At 42.8% G+C, this 20397-nt stretch overlaps 1 protein-coding gene across 3 annotated transcripts in view; it reads right to left on the bottom strand.

Moving 5' to 3' along the window:
- The window catches only part of KIF26B (kinesin family member 26B), a 429496-nt gene extending 416826 nt beyond the window's left edge, over positions 1-12670 (bottom strand). Inside the window, exons 1-2 of one of the 3 annotated variants that reach the window (XM_043512263.1) lie at positions 11705-12670; positions 10612-11031 (exon numbers count right to left, since the gene is read on the bottom strand). In XM_043512263.1, the coding sequence (XP_043368198.1) occupies positions 10612-11031; positions 11705-11767 (483 nt within the window). In that variant the 5' untranslated portion in view covers positions 11768-12670. Of the gene's footprint in view, positions 1-10431; positions 10573-10611; positions 11032-11704 lie in introns of those variants that run through there. The other 2 variants (XM_038396564.2, XM_043512264.1) reach the window with 2 other exon arrangements.
- Between the last annotated feature and the right edge of the window lie 7727 nt (positions 12671-20397).

Raw genomic sequence — 20397 nt, 5'->3', positions numbered from 1 at the left:
AGCCAACCACCTCAAACAGGCAATATAAAAGTCTTACCCAAAACAACGTACAGTAGTCATTTAAGTGATTCCAAAGAAGTCAGCCTTGTTCTGTGAAGAGAGAACTTCTGTTTCCAATCATGGACCATGGGCTAAGTCTTCAGAGTTTGGACCATCCTCCTAACTCTTCAGCAGAACTCCCACTGATAAACAATGCAAGGTTTGCACAAGAATCAAGAACAGAATTCTACCTTTGTGTCATAGCTAAGTTTTTAGTAAGTTAAATTACTGTTGCATTCTGCATCACTCAGCAGGGGAAAAAATGATTCAGGACCCGTTTAGGATTGAAATCATGGTGTTTTTTCCCCAGGAAGTATACTACTATTGTGAGTGTACCCTGTTCTACAGTAAGAGGCCATTTTGGCTGCAGCAGGAGCTCTTTTAATGACCTGAAAATCAAAAAGGAAAACTACGAAAAGTTGAAATAGACAAATTACTAAGGATGGGTACAAAAGAATAGCACAAGCATGAAGGGACAAAAATCATAAGCTTAAGGCACAAAATGAGTTACACCTATTAGCAAGGGGACATAAAAGGCAATAAGAAGAGGTTCTATAAATACATTAGGAGCAAGAGAAAGACAAAGGAAAGTATGCCCACTAATGAATGGGGAAAGAGAACTAATAATGGATTACATCAATATGGCTCAGGTATTTAATGGCTATATTGCTTCAGTATTCACTAAAAAGATCAGTTGTTACCAGATATTTACCACCATCAATATTAACTACAAGAGGGAAGGAACGCAAGCCAAAACAGGGAAACAGCTTAAAGACTATTTAGATAAGTCAGATGTATTCATATCAGCAGGTCCTGATAAAATTAATAGTAGGATACTTAAGGAATGATCTGAAACAATCTTGGAATTGTTACCAATTATTTTTAAGAACTCATGGAGGGGCAAGGTCCAATTGAACTTGAGAATGACAAACATAGTACCTATCTTTAAAACGGGAATAAAGAGGAGCCGGAAAGTTATAGACCAGTTAGCTAACTATGACACCTGGAAAGATACTGGAACATCTTATTTTAAGCATCTAGAGATAATAGGATAATAAGTAACAGCCAACATGGATTTGTCAAGAACAAATCATACCAAACCAACCTAATTTCATTCTTTGGCCAGGTTACCAGCCTAATAAATAAGGGGGAAGTAGAAAATGTGATATATTTTGATTTTAGTAAGATTTTGATAGTTGTACTTGACATTTTCATAAGCAAACTAGATGGAATAACTATAAGGTGGGTACATGACTGGTTGAAACACAGTACACAAAAAGTAGTTAATGATGATTCGGTCAAACTGGGTGGATGTATATAGAGGGTTCCCCACAGAGGTCTCTCCTTGGTCTAGTACTGTACAATATTTTCATTAATTACTTGAATAATTTGCAATGACACCAAGTTGGGAGGGGCTACTAGCGCTTTGGAAGACAGGATTAAAATTCAAAACAACCTTGACAAACTGGAGAAATTGGTCTGACAACAAGATGAAATTCAATAGAGACAACTGCAAAGTATTACACATAGGAAGGGGGAAAAAGTCAAATGTGAAACAGCTAGCTAGGCTAAAGAGGAATTGGGGGTTATAGCGGATCATGAATGGTATACGAGTCAACAATGTGATGCAGTTGCAAAAGGGCTAATAGCATTCCAGAATGTAGTAACAGGAGCGTCATATGTAAGTGGCAAATGCTGTTCTTCTTAGCACTGGTGAGGCTTCAGCTGGAGTACTGTGCCTAATTCTGGGTGCCACTTTTAGGAAAGATGTGACCAAATTGAAAAGAGTCCTGAACAGAGGTACAGATATGATAAAAGGTTTAGGAAACCTGAACTATAAGGAAAGATTTAAAAACTAGACATATTTAGTCTTGAGAAAAGATGACAAAGGGAGGAACCTGATAATGGTCTTCAAATGTTTAAAGGCAGTTATAAAGAGGATGGTGATCAAGTGTTCTTCATGTCCACTGAGGGTAGGAACAGTAGTAATTGGTTTAGTCTGCAGTAAGGAAGATTTAAGTTAGATATTAGGAAATCCTTATAAAGGATAGTTCAGCACTGGAATAGGCTTCCAAGGGAGGTTTTTAAGAACAGATTATGCAAACACCTGTCTATGTATACTTGGTCCTACCTCAGCACAGGAGGCTAGTCTAGATGACTCCTTGAGGTCCCTTCCAGCCCTATAATTCTATGATTGTCACAGACAATTAAGATGGAAATATTAATCGGGGGAAGATATTAGAACTGCAAACAGCTGTTCATTTGAACCACAGTTTTGAACTATTCAACACATTTTAGCAACCCACTATAAAGTGATACAATTTTAAAAGACCAAACTAAACAAAAAGTTAAATGTAACATTGCTGCAGTGGTAAATGGCTTTTTTAACATAATACTTTTCACATTTTGTAATCTTTATAAAACAAGAACTGCATTATGACTCCAGGACAAGATGGAGAGTGGGGGAATCAGAAAACAAAATTGAGTCTTGGATTTACTGTCCAATAACTTTATATTATTGATAGCAATGTTTGCCTCAAAATTCTATTGAGTGAAATAGTTAAATAAAAATAGAACCAAGGTTCTAAATTAGTTACACCTTTGATACATTTAACGATCCCTTTTGTCAAGGAATACAATAGGTGAAATCTGGCTTTTTTCAAATTGCAGTTGCATTTACATAGATGTTCAAGTCAAGCATGTTAGTCTAAACATTTTAGCCATTCAATAGCTGAGGGAATGGCACTGTGCAAGTCCATGAGGGAACAGAACAACCGCATGCATATGATCTTCCTCTCCTAACTGGGCACAGCAGGAAGGGGAGAGTCACAAAGGCCCCACTTCTAGACATTTGCACACATCTGACCACTTTACTTCTAAGCACTTTAGCTTTGCCTACAGACGGTATGGAAGGGCAAAACCAGGAGGCTGGACTGCTGGATATGCTTTGGCTATGTTTAAAGTTGGTTGGTTCTTTGTTTTTGAAGTCAATGGTAAAGCTCCTATTTACTTCAGTGGCATGAGAATTCATCCCTGGCACAAGTCCATTGATTTCAATGACATTAACAAGGTATACATTTGGACCAGAATTTTTTCAGAGGACCTGGATCAGCATTCATGTCGCACTTCCCATCAGTACCTGGCCCAGGGAACCTAATGATCCAACTAGCAGACGAAATTTGAGGATGAATCCTGGTCACATGACACCTGAGGCATGTTGCACATGTGGAAAAAATACTTCTTAGCATACTACTTCAGTAATATAATAAGTTCCTAGCAATATTTGACATATTAGACCAAGAAGCCCACACTAAAAATTTTCAAAATTCAGTACTATTTGTTTTAAGGATCTATTAGCAGCCTCTACATTAGATTTTTTGCACTGTTGATATGATGGTGTCCTACTGGGAGAAGCCCTGTCAGACAGTTAGCTATTCACCAATGAGATACGTCCTTATGGCTCATCTGATGCCCCCTCCTTCGGTTGCTCACCCTGTGGTGGGATGGCATCTCTCGCTCTCTCTCTGGACTTGACTGCTCACTCTTCCTAACTCAAGGAGCTCCCTCTTCGTGGCTTGGCCTTCTGGTCAGGTCACTGTAATTTTCCCCTTTTGGGGTGTCAAAGTCCCTCTGGACAAACGGTCTCAGGTAGTTTTCAGCTCCACTGCCCAGACTGTGCCACTTCTCCAGTGGCTGGTAGGGGAACCTATGCCCTCCCACTGCTCCAGGTCCCAGTCAAGGGATGATATGTCTAGCAAACAGTCTCAGACTTTGTTGCTGTTTCCCTGGGCTCTTTCCTACTTTTCCTTATCTTCTGGCCCATCCCTGGAGCTTTCTCTGCTCCCTGTGGCTACTTCACACCCTTTGCTCCCGCTCCTTCTCAGTTCTTGCCAGAGTCTATAGTCCCATGCATGATCCCAGGGCTTACTCCCTCCTAAGACTCCTCTTTGTCTCTTGCCAATACCCCCCGCTCAAGAATGTGACTGCAAAGTTCTTCCTACCGCACCCTCTTACCACCAACTTCCTCTCCTTATGCTTAGTCCAGCTCTGCCTCCAGCTGGGCTTCATCTGCCATTAGACCTTATCAACCCTGATTCTTCTCCAGGGCCCTGTGTGGATAGACGCTGCCTCATAGCCCCCCAAAAGAGGTAGATTGAAAGCATATACAATACTAAAGAGATAGATCTGAAGGAAAAACATTGAGCATAAATGAATGCCAGTTTTATCTGGAATAACTTATTCTCTACAGCATCTGCAGACGGACAATTGCTGTGGAGTTGTCTGGTTACAGGTCTTTCTTTCACGTCAGCTAAATGAAAAATCCCAATAACAATCAGGAATATTAGTCAAATTATGCTCAGTTATGTTTTTATAACACCACTTAAAATCAATGACGTTTCATGGGAGAAACTGTGATCAAAGTTTGGCACATATGGTCTTGGAGGATTTGGTCCCATAAACTACTGAATAGAGACATAACTATTAGTGTATTCGTCTGTGACTCAATCTAGCTCCAATATTATACATGCTATGTAAAAGAAAACTGCATGTTTCTTTCAGACGAGCACTCTAAAATTTCAAAAGAAAAATAAGCACCTCTGTGCATGGAAAAAATTAGAAATATGACAATTAATTTAGCATCATCTTATAGAACTTCACACTTCTTGGAAAAGCAAAATGGCACTTTTTTGGTTTATTGGATTGTTGGGTTTCCTAAATCGGGGCCATGTTGTAGTGTAAAGGCCTTAAGCATTTGCTTAACTTTACGCAGTAAGCTGCTTTCCTGAATAGAGATTCTTTTTTGAATAGAGACCTCAACAAATATGGACTGGAAACTGCCTATCCAAAGCACGAAGTGTACTTGCAGTTCGTGATAGCACCTAACGTATATGTTAGTCAAGTGTGACGAATGCCATGCACATGCTTTTTATGCCATGGCGTGACACCTACATTGTGACATATTATAAACTAGCAGTGTGACATACCAGTCAAATTCATGTGTGACATGCCTCACAGTTTGGACATATGTACCATATGCCACAAAAAGCAGCAACCCCTTTTACATAACAATGCAAAGCATGACAGTCAGGTATAGTGTAGAGATGGGCTGTCCAATTAAGTGCTTGGAAGCATCTCAGTTTCTGATCTTAAAGGGCTCACTGATGATGTGGCTAAAGCTGTGCAAGCCTCTTTCAGTCCTAAATTCACAAATACTGTGATCTTTCTAATAATCTGCTGACATAAGCAAGCATCCCATTACATACTGATAGCCCATATTTGTAGTATGTGATATTTTCACGAGTACTATCAAGGGAATTAATTATGGAACAGTCTTCCCAAAATAATACACTGGGACTCTGTTCTTGTATCACACACAAAAAATTGCTACAAACGATTATACAGTATTCCCTTTTAGGAAGATAATCCAATGCGTTTAGTTAAGAAAATTACTTGGGAGCCCAGTGTGTTCTCTGGGGCCTCTAAAAGACACCTTAAATTGACCAAAATACTCAAAATTCACCCTACATAAGGGGCTAGCTATACATTAAACATTGACATTTTTCTGAATAATGGTTCTGCAAACCCATTTCACAGTTTGCGGAAGGGCAGAGTTTGGTCAACATTTTACTGCCTCTCCTCACTCACAGAAATTGACTGAATTTTTCATCTTATGCAATTTTTTCCCTCCAAAGCTCAGGCCATGGCCCTCTGGAAGTATTTTCTGTTCAGAAAGGGAAACAATCTCCAACCAATTGAATAAAGAGATGGGCCTGGTCCTAATTTCTATTTCAGTCAATAACAGTAAGCCTCTTTTCAGAGTAGCAGCCGTGTTAGTCTGTATTCGCAAAAAGAAAAGGAGCACTTGTGGCACCTTAGAAACTAACAAATTTATTTGAGCATAAGCTTTCGTGAGCATTCTGCATCCGATGAAGTGAGCTGTAGCTCACAAAAGCTTATGTTCAAATAAATTTGTTAGTCTCTAAGGTGCCACAAATACTCCTTTTCTTTTTAGGTGACTTACACTATATGTTTGGTATTATGACCTGTGATGCAATACAAAAGAATGGCTGCTGTTGTCTAAACTTTAATGGAATTAATGCCTCCACATGCTGACAAATTACTGCCCCAGGCCATTTAAAAATCACATTTCTAATGCAATAATCCTATCTGCATTACAATGAGTTGGGATGAAATGATTAGGTGCCTGATATTTTTGCACAGTGAATTAAGTCACTGTACTGGCTGGCCGTGCTTGTTCACAAATTAAAGGTCTAGACAGAAATGAAATTCCATTATTCTGCCACTTACTAAGCTTCGAGGAAGGGTTCATTACTGTCTTGCCTCTACTGGGAAGGTTTCTAAAGTAGCTACAAGCTATCAGGAACCTATTTTTCCATTATATCAACTACACAGCTTTTTTCATTATTAATATTAGTCAAGCCTTTGACTACTGAACACTTCTGAAATGGGAAAAGGCTAAATCAACAATACGTGAGCACAAGTGAGCAAAAGTTTCAGAAAAATGCAAGATGTAAACTTTTCACAGTCCTGGGTCTACACCAGATCTATTTATCCACCACCCCGGAACTGTGGGCCATTCAGCTAAATGGACCAGGATACAAACCACTTAACAGATGGTGTTTTACAAAACTAACCTCCGTTTTGGCCACCTAATGTTTATTTAATATGTTTCAGGTAGATAAGTGTAAGCACAGAAATTATTTCCAAATAGGATACATTTACCTCTTCCGGTAAAGCCCACATTTTGGATTTTGTTGAACCCCAGAACAAGATAACATTGGAAAGCCTGAGACTGTACTCTTGATCTGAATATTCATGTTATTTACACACACACACACACACACAGCAGAATCTTTAGTTAACCTAGTTATTTTGTAATACATAATGTCTGTGTTTAGCATCATTGAAGTCAATGGGAATTTTGCCATTACATGCATCCAGGATTTCATCTGAAGTCTATAGTAAATATAAAGATATCACATCGTACATGTTTATAGATACAGTTGGGTCTGATGCCCTTCTGAAGACATATTCCAAATGGGCCAGGTTCAGAAAAAGCTTAATGAACTCTTTTAAAGGAGAAAAGGATTAAGGAATAAAAACCTACCAATAGTCTTATTCATTTCTGAGACAGTCCCTATTGCTGTTCAAATGGCATACTTCATTAAAACTGCCTCTAAAATATACTGAATTCCTTTTAATATACAGCACAGTGTATAATTAATTACAACCTTCTAAGATCAGTTGTGTTAATCAGATTCAACACATATGTGTTTCAGGGTACAGTTACAATAACTCATCTCATTCTCATAGTACTTAACCCGTTGAATGCAGATAGCTAGTTTGTGTACATAGCTTATATCTGTATCACTAGGGGAAAAGGGATTTGAGCTTTATGATGTCTGCTCCAGATGCCAGGAGTGCAGCATTTAAATGGTTAAACTAAGGTAGAACTTCTGAAATTAGAACTAATCTTTCTGCCAAACAACAAAAACCCTAAATTTCCATTCTGTTGACATATTTAGAATGAATGTTTCTAGTTAAAGTTAAAGCTCCACACCTCAGTGCTAACAATGAGCTAGTCAGAGGCAGCCTTGTTCCACATTAAGTATTGCTTTTTTTGTACCAATGTAATGCTTCACTGCATAGCTTCATACTCAGTCTGCTTACACAGCAATTAAGTGTGGTATTAGGCTAGATAGATATATGCAAACATTTTAAATTATATGATTACTCAGTATGAAAGAATTTATATAGGTACAGGTTCAGATAAATCACTTCAGATTCTATTAATCTATATTGTGTATATGCCAAAATAAAGCTGCTAATGGATTATTATATTCACTACTACAATATCAACTACCCACAGTTATATGCATTTTAAATACAATATAAATGAAAAACATGTTTTACTGACTATAGATATAATGCTTATGAAAGTTCCAGGCTACTTTCAGCAGCAGCAGCGAAACAAAAAAACACTTCTAAGTCAGCTAGATCCATACAAGATGACTGATGCTTTTTAGATCCCCAATTTCATGATCCTCCCAATGTTTCATAGTTACAAATGGATGTTCTTAATTAATCATATTATGGTGGATACTATGGATCCTGCAAGGTGCTCCTGAGAGATACTGAGAATCACCCTTTTGACCTGCTCCTACTGAATCAAATTGTCAATCGCTCATTGAAATCAATGGGAGCAGAATTGATTCATTGGGAGCTGAGGGTGTTCAGCAACTTTCAGAACTCTAAGAACAGTAATACACTAGATCCATTTATGGGCCTGATCCTGAAAGTCTTACATGAGGAATCTTTACACAAATAACCCTAATAAAGTCAATGGAACTACTCACATTATGTTTATTATGGTAGTGCCTAGAGATTAACCAAGAACGGGGCCCCATTGTCCTAGGCAGCTACAAACAGAGTAGACAGTCTCTGTCGTGATTCTAAATCCTGCTTACATAGACAAGGAAGACAAAAGATAGGAGAAAGGGATACCCATACACACATACAAGCAGAGTGATGGTATGTAAATGATATGTTAATTCCATAATTTGTTTATTTATTTGTGAATGGGGGATGCTAAATGGAAGGGGAAGAGAGAAGGGACTTAAGGAGGAGAGGAAGGAAGGATTACTCAACTGCATAAAGCTTGCAGGATGAGGCCTCTATAATGCCATCATTAGCAGCTGGATTTTTGAATGGACAATGCACAATCGCTAAGGTAAGTGATTCCAGGGGATTTAATGCAGTTGGGAATAAAGGTAATGACTGCAGCCTTTAGAGTGTTATAATAGAGAACCATACAAGAGTGCAGAAGAGTTTTTACCTCATACAATGAGATCTATCATTTAATACCTGACATTTTATGATGGGCAGAAAACCCTACAGTTTACGATTTATCTACCCATTACTGTAAAATGTGATTCCCCCTCTTATCTCAAAGCTCACATTGTGGCAATCACACGGGCAGTAATTCCAAAGCTGGCAAGTCATAGCTGTTGCATATCATGTAACCTGAAACTTTTAAATAAATTAATTCCAAACACAGCTTCCTCAGGATTCAGCAACAGTTATGAATATTTAAGTCAATTTAACCCTTTCAACATACTTTTTTTTTCTGCTTATGAATAATTCAGCTTAAACAAACCAGCTATTGAGATGAGGTTACTACTAGCCCTTTATTCTGTTGTTTGGGATCACACTGACTCCCTTTCAAAACACAAGGCACATAAATAAATAATGGTAAATACAATAACAGTACTAAAGACCCTTCCACAGCAATCAGCTATTTTCCGTGGTACTTTTTATCATAACCACTAATGAGAACTCTTTGAAGTGGAAGAGTAAATATTATCATTTGATAGTACTTGGGCCCAACAGTGCAAACACAATTGCATTGTGTTACATTCTGGGAGCTCTAGACCTATTCACAATACAGCACTTGCAGGGTTGCTATGGAGGAGTCCAGTGCTTACAATTCTGTTGGCACTCAATCAGCACAAGAGCTGCCGATCACTCTTTCAGGGCTGTTCACCTTAATCTGCAATACAAGTGGAAAAACTACTGACTACAGAGGATGGCTTTAATAGGGCCACATCTTCCAGTGCTGACCACCCACAATCAGAGCCAAAATATAGCTCCCACAAGAGCAATGAGCTCTCATTTGGCACTTTTCAAAACTGCTCTGCACCCAGCAGCTCCCAATAGGACACCTGTGGCCAGATCCCTCATCTCTTTAAGAGAGCTCATTGCCCTTTGGTTGACGTTGTAGCTGGGGACTCTAGAGACCTGGGTGCAATTGCTTGCTCTGCCACAGACTCCCCCTGTGAGCTTAGGTACTTCACTTTCTCCTCCTCAATTACCCATCTGTAAAATGGGGCTCCCAGGGATGCTATGAGAATAACTGTATTGATAATTAAAAGGTACTCAAGATACTGCAGTGTCAAGGGCCAAGTAAGTACCTAGATAGATCTGGGGGCTTGTTTGAAAGCCTGGCCCCTAGAGGGGAGGAGAGAAGGGGTATGACGTGGGAGTGGGCCCACAGAGGCTTAGACACTTGCACCCTAGCCCATCCTCTGTTACCCAACAATACAATCGGTACGTGGGGAATCAGAATACAGAAATACCAGCCACGGAATGAAAAGGGGGAAGGCAAAAAAAGGCTTGAGGGACTGACTCAAAACGCCCAGAAGCCTTCCACGTGCGCAAGGGCAGAGGAGAGATTCCCACAGGGACAAAGCAAGCGGTGGGGGTGGGGGGGGGGGGCACTGGAGGGCAAGAAGAGCTAGGAAAGGGGGAATAAAACCACGGTATTTAAAAAGCCCAGCCCCGCCCCAACTGAGGGGTGACCCCGCGTCCGACCTCCATCAATCCCGGCTGCGAGTCTGCTGGCGCCACTGGAGCCCCGCCGGCCTCGTGAATGGCGGTGGGAGCATGAGCCGTGGGGGCCCAGCTAATGCCCCCGCCGGCCCCCAGGGAGCGCTTGCTCTCGGAGCCCCGTGGCGGGAACCCGGCCGCCCCGCCCCGCCCCGCCCCGCTCACCTTGCCGCCGAGGGGCCCGGGGATGAGCAGTTTCAGAGCCTGTCTCTTCAGCTCCACCAGGCGGGCGTTGCAGTTCTCGCACCAGACGCCGCTGCCGGAGCCCGGCGAGGAGCCGCCCCCGCTGCCGGAGCCCGGCGAGGAGCCGGAGCCCGGCGAGCCCGTGCCGAAGCCCGGCGAGCCCCCCAGCGAGCCCGGCGAGCTGCTGCCGATGCCCGGGGAGGCAGGACCCGGCGAGCCGCTGAAGGAGCCCGGCGAGGAGGCGCCGGATCCGGGGGACGGGGTGCCGGACGAGCCCAGGGCGGAGCCGGCTCCCTCTGGGGCTGGGCGGCTCCCGGCCCGGGATTCCTCATAAGCTTTCCGGTACCAGCTCTCGGGGGAGAAGGGGGCCGCGGGCTTGGTCGGGGAGCAGGGCTCGGTCACCTGGAGGAGGAGCAGAGCGGGAGGCAGCGAGTGAGGCGCGGGCAGCGCGGGGCTACCAGCTGCCGTCGGGGGTTGCGGCTGCTCGGCCCACCCCGGCTGCGAAGCGCCCCGCGCCCGGCGTGGTCTCCGGAGAGCGGCGGGGGGCAAAGCGGTAGCGGCCTCGCTTTCCATCCCCACCCCGCGGAGCGGGATCCAGCCCCACGCACTGCGGTAGCTCGCGGACGCCTTCCCGGGCAGGGGGTGTCAGTAGACCCCGCACGTGTGATCGACAGAGCATCGATCCCCCCCCCCCCCCCGGTATGGGGCCGTGCAAAGCGGGGGCCGCTTGGATCGCACATTGAGATGCAACCCGGGGCTGGAAAATGAAGAACAAAAAGTTACCCCGGGAGGATGCGGAGGGCGAAAGTCTGCAACGATCGCAGGGGGAAAGGAACCCCGGGTACTTCATGCAATTTATTGAGAGCACATTGAATAGACCAAGTAATATACTCAGCCAGGTGAAGCTCTGAATGGGAACATGCAGCTTAATAAGGTTCATATGGTGGTGTCATTTGTTACAGGTCAGTTTACAGGGAAAGCTATAGCATGGGTCCTTGGGAAGGAGGGGGAATTAAAACTCTTAGCGCAGATGGATTTAAAGGATTCCCCTGCATTTCATGTCTGGATAACTTACCCCGTATTTCCTGCTTCTGGTTGTGACTGCAATTCTCTCTTTATTTCCAGCCACTGAATTCATGGTGATGTTATAAAACAGGAGAACGTCCTAAAAATTTCCCAGGTTACATCCAAAATAGAGAATTTTCCATCCAATAAGGTTCACCAGCTGGATAGATAGACCGTATAAGCACTGCACCAAATTCAACCTTTTCCTCCAGAGAAAACACTGAGCCCAGAAGCACCATCAGTTTTCAGGCAAATGTTTTGGATTTTTTTTTCCCTTCAAAACATCTTTTTCCTCATGATCTTCTCTCTCGTTCACTTACACTTCTTGTTTTCACAGACACACCAGCATCCAGAGTATCAGCATTTTCCCCCACCAGACAGTACAGTTTTCCTCCACAAGTGAAATGAACAATCACATCCAAGGTAGCTTTAGGAAGGTATAAAGAGAGAGAGCTATGCTCTGCCTAGAAGCAGAGATTTCTCTGTCTGCTACTGGTGCTGTGGTAACTTGTTTCCTTCACTAAGATTTGTAACTGAGTTAAAAGAAATCCTCCAAAAATATCAGGATCCAGTCTCTGGGAGGAGCTTCCGAGTCCCTTGCAGCCAATATCCTTCTGCCCATTTGTGCCTGACAGTTTTGTAAGGGAAAGGAAGACTCCGGCTATATAACACTTCTTGGTCAGTAGAGGAGCTGCAGAACGTTTGCAAGTGACGCCCCTGAAGGCTTTGAAAATACTGTCAAAGCTTCACTGCAGTTCTGTGCAATAGGTTAGCTGCTGAGGAGGTTCCATTTTATTTTGCAGTGTTTCTTGATTGACATTTGTGATTTTTTTTTTCTTCTTAAAAACAAACAAACCCCCAACCACGTTGTTGCTTCCCTGCAGTTATTCATTAGTTGCCAATATCCAGGGCTTTAATAAACATGATTTTTGCAAGTGTTCCCAATATTGTATAAATAATCATGAAAGGAAAGCTGGTTGGAATGTTTGCCACATCTATAACAGTCACTAGAATCTCTTTGTCTGTGTTGTTGTTTTGAATGTATTAATTAAACTTGCAATAAAGGGCATGTTACAGTGACTTGTTAACAATCGAATCCCAAAGTCTAACTCTCTCCCTCTCTTCCCCCCCCATTTCACAGTGGAAGGTTATTTTGCCCCCTGATCCCTCTTTATTTCAAATCTTGAAGGCAGCACAAACATTTCTAATAAATCACTTGTTGGCTCCCACAGAAAACTAATGAAATTAAGAAACTAAGGCCCAGATTCTTATAGGTATTTAGGTTCCTCACTCCCACTGAAATCCAAGGGAGTGAGGTGCCTAAATACTTTTGAGGATCTGGGGCTAAGTGCCAGATCCCCTGATGTGGTCAAAATGCAGAGTGCAAATTAGGGGGCATGATGCAAAGGTGGTTTAACCCCCATCTTTGCACTCTTCTGGTACTGGTGCTGCTCTCTGAATAGCATTCTCTCTACACTGTTAGAGTAGCCTTTGGTCTGCTCTAATGTATACTGCGATGTAGGGGCCACAGGGGCCCTGAATATTTACAAACACATTAAAATAGGATTAAAAGGGCAAACAAAGAAGGTGCTATTTGAGTCCCTCCAGATACAACCATGTTTCAGAAAACTTTTGATATAGAGGTACAAAGTTATTCATTCCACTGATGGGAGCAATCAGGACCACAAAGTAATGAAGAAAAAGTAATGCAAGTCCCAGCTTCCTGTATTACAGAATGTCTGTGCTCTGTTCTCAGTCCCACAGGAATAGAGACCATGAATAGAGGTAGGCATGTGCCATGTACACCATAGTGTATAACTTTTAATTTTGGGGGCTCAGCATTTCTTAGAGTGAACTGACAGATTTGCTTTGTTCTTCCGCAGACCTTTCATTACCCCACTATTAGATGTGCCTGTCTTCCACATCTGCTGTGTTAGTGATCATCAAAGTATGTGTCACGGCATGCCTCTTTGGGAGATTATGGATATAGTGTGGCCAGGGGGCAACAGATTGGCTAACATGCTTACACATTCCAAATTGCAGGCTACTGCCCTGTTGGGGATTGAGAAGCAGAGACTCTACAACATCTTGGTGTCCATCTCCTTGAAAAGTTCACAGGGAGGAAACAGTAGGTATTAGAGGGGGTGTGTGGATACAACAACAGTTCAAGGATGATCAATGAGGCAATATTGTACAGCTAATTGGTGAAGCAGCAAACACAAAAGTGCATTTAAATGCTTGGTGGTTTTCATCATTTAGAGATGCCAAATGCTGCAGGGAAGAAGTAGCAGAGAGAGAGAGAGAGAAAAATAACACCCACTAATGCTTCAGTGTATTACCTGTAGCTTCGTCTACACGAGGGAAATTGGACCCATAATTGGCCACCTTTGCAGCTCCGCCAGTGACAGCAATAGTGGAAGATGGAAATAAGGAATATTTTTTAACAGTGGGGGTAATTAACCATTGCAATAGTTTACCAAAGGTTGTGGTGGATTTTCTATCACTAGGAATTTTTAAATCAAAATTGGATTTTTTTTAAAAGATATGCTCTATCAAACAGGAGTTATTGTAGGGAAGTTCTATGGCCTGTGTTATATAGGAAGTCTGGAGTCGAGAAATGTAGAGCATCCAGAATTCAGGTGTCCTGACCACTTTGCCATCTAACCTTGATTGCAGTAAGATTAGACAACAAAGTGGTAAAAATGCCTTAGTCCTGTCTACATTATGGCCCCCAGTGATGCTGCCACTGGTGGAGCTGTAATAGGGCTGTATCACTAATGAATTCTGGTCATTTGCCACCTGAGGCATGTTGTGCATATGCTAAGAAGATCATGGCTCCTAAATTTACCAGTGTAGATGTTGCCTTGCAGTGTGGGCCAGCAAGGATGAGAGCCCTCAGCACTTCTTCCTCTGCTGCATTTGTATTCACCAAAACAGCTGCAAGTGAAATTTCAGTGCCATTAGCAACACTTTGCTTATCAGGTTAAATGCAGTGCAACTGCACCCATGAGATGAAATGGATAAAGTGGTAGTGCAAAAAAAAAACACCCAAAAAGCAAAACAAAACAAACCCCTTGCAAATTTGTCACATTGAACAGCCATGATTTGTATTCCAAAGCAGTGGAGTCCAGAGAGAGAGAGAAGCTTTCAGTGGGATGTGAGTGCCCTCTGCTGTTTGTAGTGCATAACATGTAGACTGTGGTATTTTGATCCTTACTGTATAAATTGCTGTAATATTTCCTATAAGGAAACTGTGATGGGGTGGCCTGCCCCAATCATCAGCCCACCCCACCACCTGTCATGGCTCTTCAATGATTTTGGTAGGCTCAGTAAAGATATACAAGGACCTAAGGAGGGATAGAGCTAGAGAAGAAGCAGTACCCGGAAAAAGCAGTGATTGGGAGAAAGATAGGCATTGTTTCTTTAAAGGCTTGGGACTAGGAGCCTGGTAGAGTGCCTGGGGCATGGCTCCTGTCTTCCCCAACCAGTTGGAGGATGAACTGGGAGAAAGGGGCCAGCATATAGACTGCCTCCTCTCTCACAGAAGATGGCTGGTCTGCTGAACCCTTCAGTTGGGAAGGCCAATTAGAGAGAGCATTTAGCTAAAGGAAGCTGGCAAAACCCTTGCAGCTGACTATTCCAAGGCAAGAGGCCTCTGACACAAACCTCAGCTCCTAGAAGAGGGCTAAGGAGGAGGGAGGAATCAGCTGCTCTAAAAGCAAGAGGCAGAGGGACTGCTCACAGTGCAGCCCAGCTGCTACAGGGAAGAGCCACCATCATAGCGGGCTAGAGAGAAGCTCTGACAAATCACGGGTCTAGGCAAGGATAGCAAAGTCTAGAGATCTGGTGAAGACATTGATAAGTGAGTTGAGGGTAGGAGCAGCTCAGGGAAGTGGTGGAGGGATGAAGGAAACAGTCTTTGTCCGCCTAAAACAGAGTCACTGGACTGGTACCCAGAGGAGAGGGCAGGCCTGGGTTCCCCTGCCTCTCCCCTGAACAAAGAGGGGCTGCATGAGTGTTAAGAAACCAAGAACAAGAAGTTCCAGATAAATGTTGGGAGATGGACTTGAAGTCCGTTAGATTTTGAGTTTCCTATTTTTGGACCTGGAGGGGAATAGATTGAGTAGTGACAGAGAAAATGATAGATTACTGTGGAACCAGAATACCTAAAGGGGGCGCAAAACTTAAAATAAAAACCTGCAACACCGCACCTGAACATGTGAAGGCACTCTACAGGAACATTACTGTCTGTGCTAAACTTATCAAAATCAAAGTAAGCCGGCCATTTGCCTAGGATCCTGTGATGGCAATAATTTCCTCTTTCACCTGCCGAGTTCTGAATTTTTCAGTACTGGAGAATAACAGGCAAGGAGACTGCTGCTCATACTTATACTTATAGCGTCTGAATCTTTCTGTTTTTGAGGCCACGTCACTGTAAAAGTGAAACACACAAATGCATGCAAATCTTGCTAAATGTTCTTTTGCATCCCATTTAATCCTGTTTCTCTACAGGTTTCATATATCTGTAGGAGTTCCTGCTTTATGTTTGTGTAAATGAGAGGAGGACTCATGGGGCCCAGTCAGGACCACCCCTCCACTCCAACCCCGGGATCCAAAACTGTGCAGGGAAGACCCCCCTCCACCCACAAACACACACTACACGGGCAGTAGGACCCAGAGCCTTGAGGGAAAACTGCAGAGAGGAGCCAGCCAATAGGGGCTGAAGCAGCTAAAGCAGGGACCTTTGGCCATTCACAGCACTTTCTACCATTTTCATTGGATTCCCCTGTGCTGACTGGCTGTTTGCTCCAAACCTCCCTTTCCCTCACAGTCACTTCACTCCACATCTGCCCTCTTCTCCCACTGCCCTGTGCCGTTGCTCCCCTTTTCTGTCCATTTAGCTGATCCTCCTCCTAAGTAAATTCATCCCAACAAAAAACATGGAGCTAACATGACATTTGCTGCCATCACCTTGTTCACACTCCTTCCCTCTTCCTGTGTCTGTCTGGTTTATTTAGTGTGTCTGCTCTGTTTGTACGGTGCCTAGCACGATGAGGTCCCATCATGGCTGGCCCTTAGATGCTACTGTAATAAACATTATTATCAAAAACATACTGGGCAGGTTTCAGAGTAGCAGCCGTGTTAGTCTGTATTCGCAAAAAGAAAAGGAGTACTTGTGGCACCTTAGAGACTAACAAATTTATTAGAGCATAAGCTTTCGTGAGCTACAGCGCAGGATTTTGCTGAGATGTAAAACTGGAGTAATTCCATTTATTTCAGTGGAGTTACTTTGGATTTACACTGGTGTGAAAGCACAATCTGGGCACATCTTTTGTATTCTCATTTCTGAGTGATTTCCATATTAGTTCTGGCAAGAAATACCAATGGGGCTGAAAGAGGGCATGTGCCAGGTGCTGCTGTGTTTCTTGGTTAAAGCAGCTTACACTGTCAATGTGGTATCTAGATTACTGTGGAGATAATATTCACATATGATCTACTGGTGTTCTCTAGTGGCCCATCCTTAAGTCATTAGCTTCCTAAACAAATTCGTTTTGTGAAGTAATTTTGGCCTGTTTCCCAAAAGAGACTTGTTTTTGAAAGCTTGAACAAAAACTGTTCAGCTGATTTTGGGTTAGCTGAGGATGATAAGAATACTTGTTTTGCTCTTTTTTGAAGTTTGCTGACTCTTTGTGATCAAAATATGACTAATTTTTGGAATATCAAAATTGATATCTGAATGTCCTTCTATGTAAACCTCTAAGAGGTCACTGAGGATTTGATCCTGTATTAATTGAAGTCAATGCAAAGCTGTCATTGATTTGAATGGTGCAGGATCAAGGTCTATATCTCTTTAATATGTTTGATGATAATTAGTTAAGATATAAGAAAGTTATGAGCAAAAACCACATATCATATGTTTGGTACATATATATATTTCCTTACTGATTAAGTTGTGCATCTGTAGGTGAAAATATAATAATAGGTTAAACTCACCCTTGGTGTGGATCTATTGACATTAATAGGGCAGCGTAAAGGCTGAAATTGACCCAATAATATTTTGCTCATATTTCAGTTTTCATCCAGCACTTTACGAATATGGATATTGCCCTCATTTTACAGCTGGGGAAACTGAGGCAAAGGGCACTGAAGTGACTTCCCAAATTCACACAGCAGTCACGTAGACCTGGGAACAGAACCTTGGACTGCAGATTCCAAGACGCTTGCTTTGGAGACTTTCAAAAGGCAGCCTTTGCCACTTTGCATGGGCTTGGGCTGGCCAGCTTTAGGGTGCTCAGGAAATAGGGAATATTCAAACCAGATTTTTGCCTTCCATTTTTCTTAAACAGGCTCTCTTTACTGTGCACACAAGTTGTCTAGGTGCTAATTTCTTACTTGGCCATGCAACCACTGGGATTTTCAGAACCTCAATATTGCCATACATTGCTGTCCCATTTATCCAGTGGAGGTTCCGTTATTTCTAAATTTCACTTCTCTGCCTTCTGCAATCCATCAGGACACTACAATAATTCTCTCATGGGACACCAGGGTGGCTTAATAGGAGTTCATAAAGACCTGAATAACACCTTAGTCTCTACAAAAGCAACATTAAAAGGATGGGCATGGGAAATGAGTGTCACTTTGAATTTTAACTGTAGTATTGTTGTGCTTTCTAGCATGGTCGGGCAGCTGAGAGTGTCTTCTTGTGACCATGCAGCTGTGGTACTACAGGAACTCAGACTGAAACCAGGGATATAAAGTTTAAACCTCAGCTCTTTTAGTAAATACATAACAAGATGGCTCCTAGACTCTGAGCATCCGGACTCTCAGTGTGCCTTGTATCGTGTAAGAGATCTTCATTATGGGATGCTCTTCAGTGATTACGCACAACTAATCTTAAAGAGACAGTACCAGAAGAGCTACAAGTATTGACAGTCTGTGCTATAATGTTGAAAAATGTGGAATGTCACACAGATAAGGGGCAGTTTCTGTTCCTGATGACCCAAAAATACACACTTTGAATGTATCAGAGGGGTAGCCGTGTTAGTCTGGATCTGTAAAAGTGGCAGAGTCCTGCGGCATCTTAGACTAACAGACGTATTGGAGCATAAGCTTTTGTGGGTGAACACCCACTTTGTCGGAATAAAACTTTGAATAAAAGCCTCATTGCACATGAATCATTCTTTTGCAATTCACACATCAAAGCAACCCTCGCTGCAGTGTGCCAGGCCCAGCGCCAGATAATATTCTTCATTTAATTTTTTAGAGATCTTGGAAAGGGGGTGGAGCTTTAGAATAGTCTGATGGCTCCATTCTCTTGCTTCAGGAAGGGAGATCCAGGCAGCCTGACAACCATGGCACACATTCCAAAGAAGCCACAGGATTAGTTGGACAGCATAGGTGAGGATTCACTTGTCAGGTTTTCCCTAGAGCTGTTCAAAGGTTTGCTTCCCCCCGCCACCAGGCCTGCCATACAGCCACAGCAAGTTAAAGCAGTTGGAGTGGTTCATAAGGCTTTCCCAGTATACTGAGGGATTTGTGTGCGTGAGAATTCTACTCATCCAGTATCCACCTAGATTCAGTATCTCCCCTTGTTGATGAGTGCCAGCAGACCTGGGTACTCCAGGATGAAGGATTCATGGCATGATCCTAGATAATCTAGTCCCCACAGCTATATACACTATCTTTACTTCACACACTACCAAATTGGCACGTTCCTATAGGCACCATTGGTCTCCTCAAAAGCATATTCATTCCATCCAGAGAGCCCACTACCAATGAGAAGTGAGCAGAACAGACTATGGTGTTGTGTGTTCCTGTCCTTGGGGAAGCTTAGATGATCTATTACTCAAATCACAGCACTGAGGAAGTCCTCCAGGCACCCAGAAGCAGTGCTCTGGCTGATCCCTTTGCCGTATGTTCAGCAAAGTCATCTGAAATGATGGGCAATCCTGGGAATCCCACTTGTCTTAACTCTGTTGCAGAGTCAAGTTTCTCTCATTGTAATGAGTCTTCCATCTAATCTGCTTAGGGGAGAAATCTTTCACATCTGGGGATGGCTGTATAGTGGTCTGTGTGCAATGTCAGTGCAAAAGGTTATCAGAGCATTGCCCTCTCTGGCTAAGTTTCACCTGTCCTGGCCAATGAGATCTGAAGGCTTGTCTATACTGGTTTGTTTTGCCTTGGTATGGCTACATCAGTGCAACATTCCAGTACAGACACACACTTAGAAGTGTTGGACTTGTGTCTCACTACCTGTAAACTGGTCCCTTGTCTCTTACTGATGATTAAGACTAACCAGGGATGGCATGTTAGGTCCATTACTTGCAAGGACTGATAACACATCCCTTCAGAAGAACAGGGTTTCATCTTCCCTTAAACAAGTGGTTAACAGGCTCATCAATTATTTCCTATTCTCTCACTTCTCAAATTTGGGAATATGGAGAAAGAGGTGTTGAGATAGCTCCACTTGCATCCTATTGGATCCCTCGTTTGTTACAGCAATGGCATAAAATGGCTTTTTTTTTTAGTTTGGCTAGAGTGGGAACTGAAACCAGTTCATTCTGAAATGGGCTTCGGCCCAGAAACTTACACCGGTGTGATCCCATGGATAGATTAATACATTGTAATTTACTTAGCGCTGCACTGTGCTTGACAAATACATGGAAGCCCCAGCAAGGGCATGTTATTTTGGGGCAGGTTTAT

The sequence above is a fragment of the Dermochelys coriacea genome, chromosome 3 (assembly GCF_009764565.3).
Source record: "Dermochelys coriacea isolate rDerCor1 chromosome 3, rDerCor1.pri.v4, whole genome shotgun sequence".
NCBI lineage: Eukaryota > Metazoa > Chordata > Testudines > Dermochelyidae > Dermochelys > Dermochelys coriacea.
Note: the sequence above shows the minus strand (reverse complement) of the source record. Positions and strands in the feature narration are given on the sequence as shown.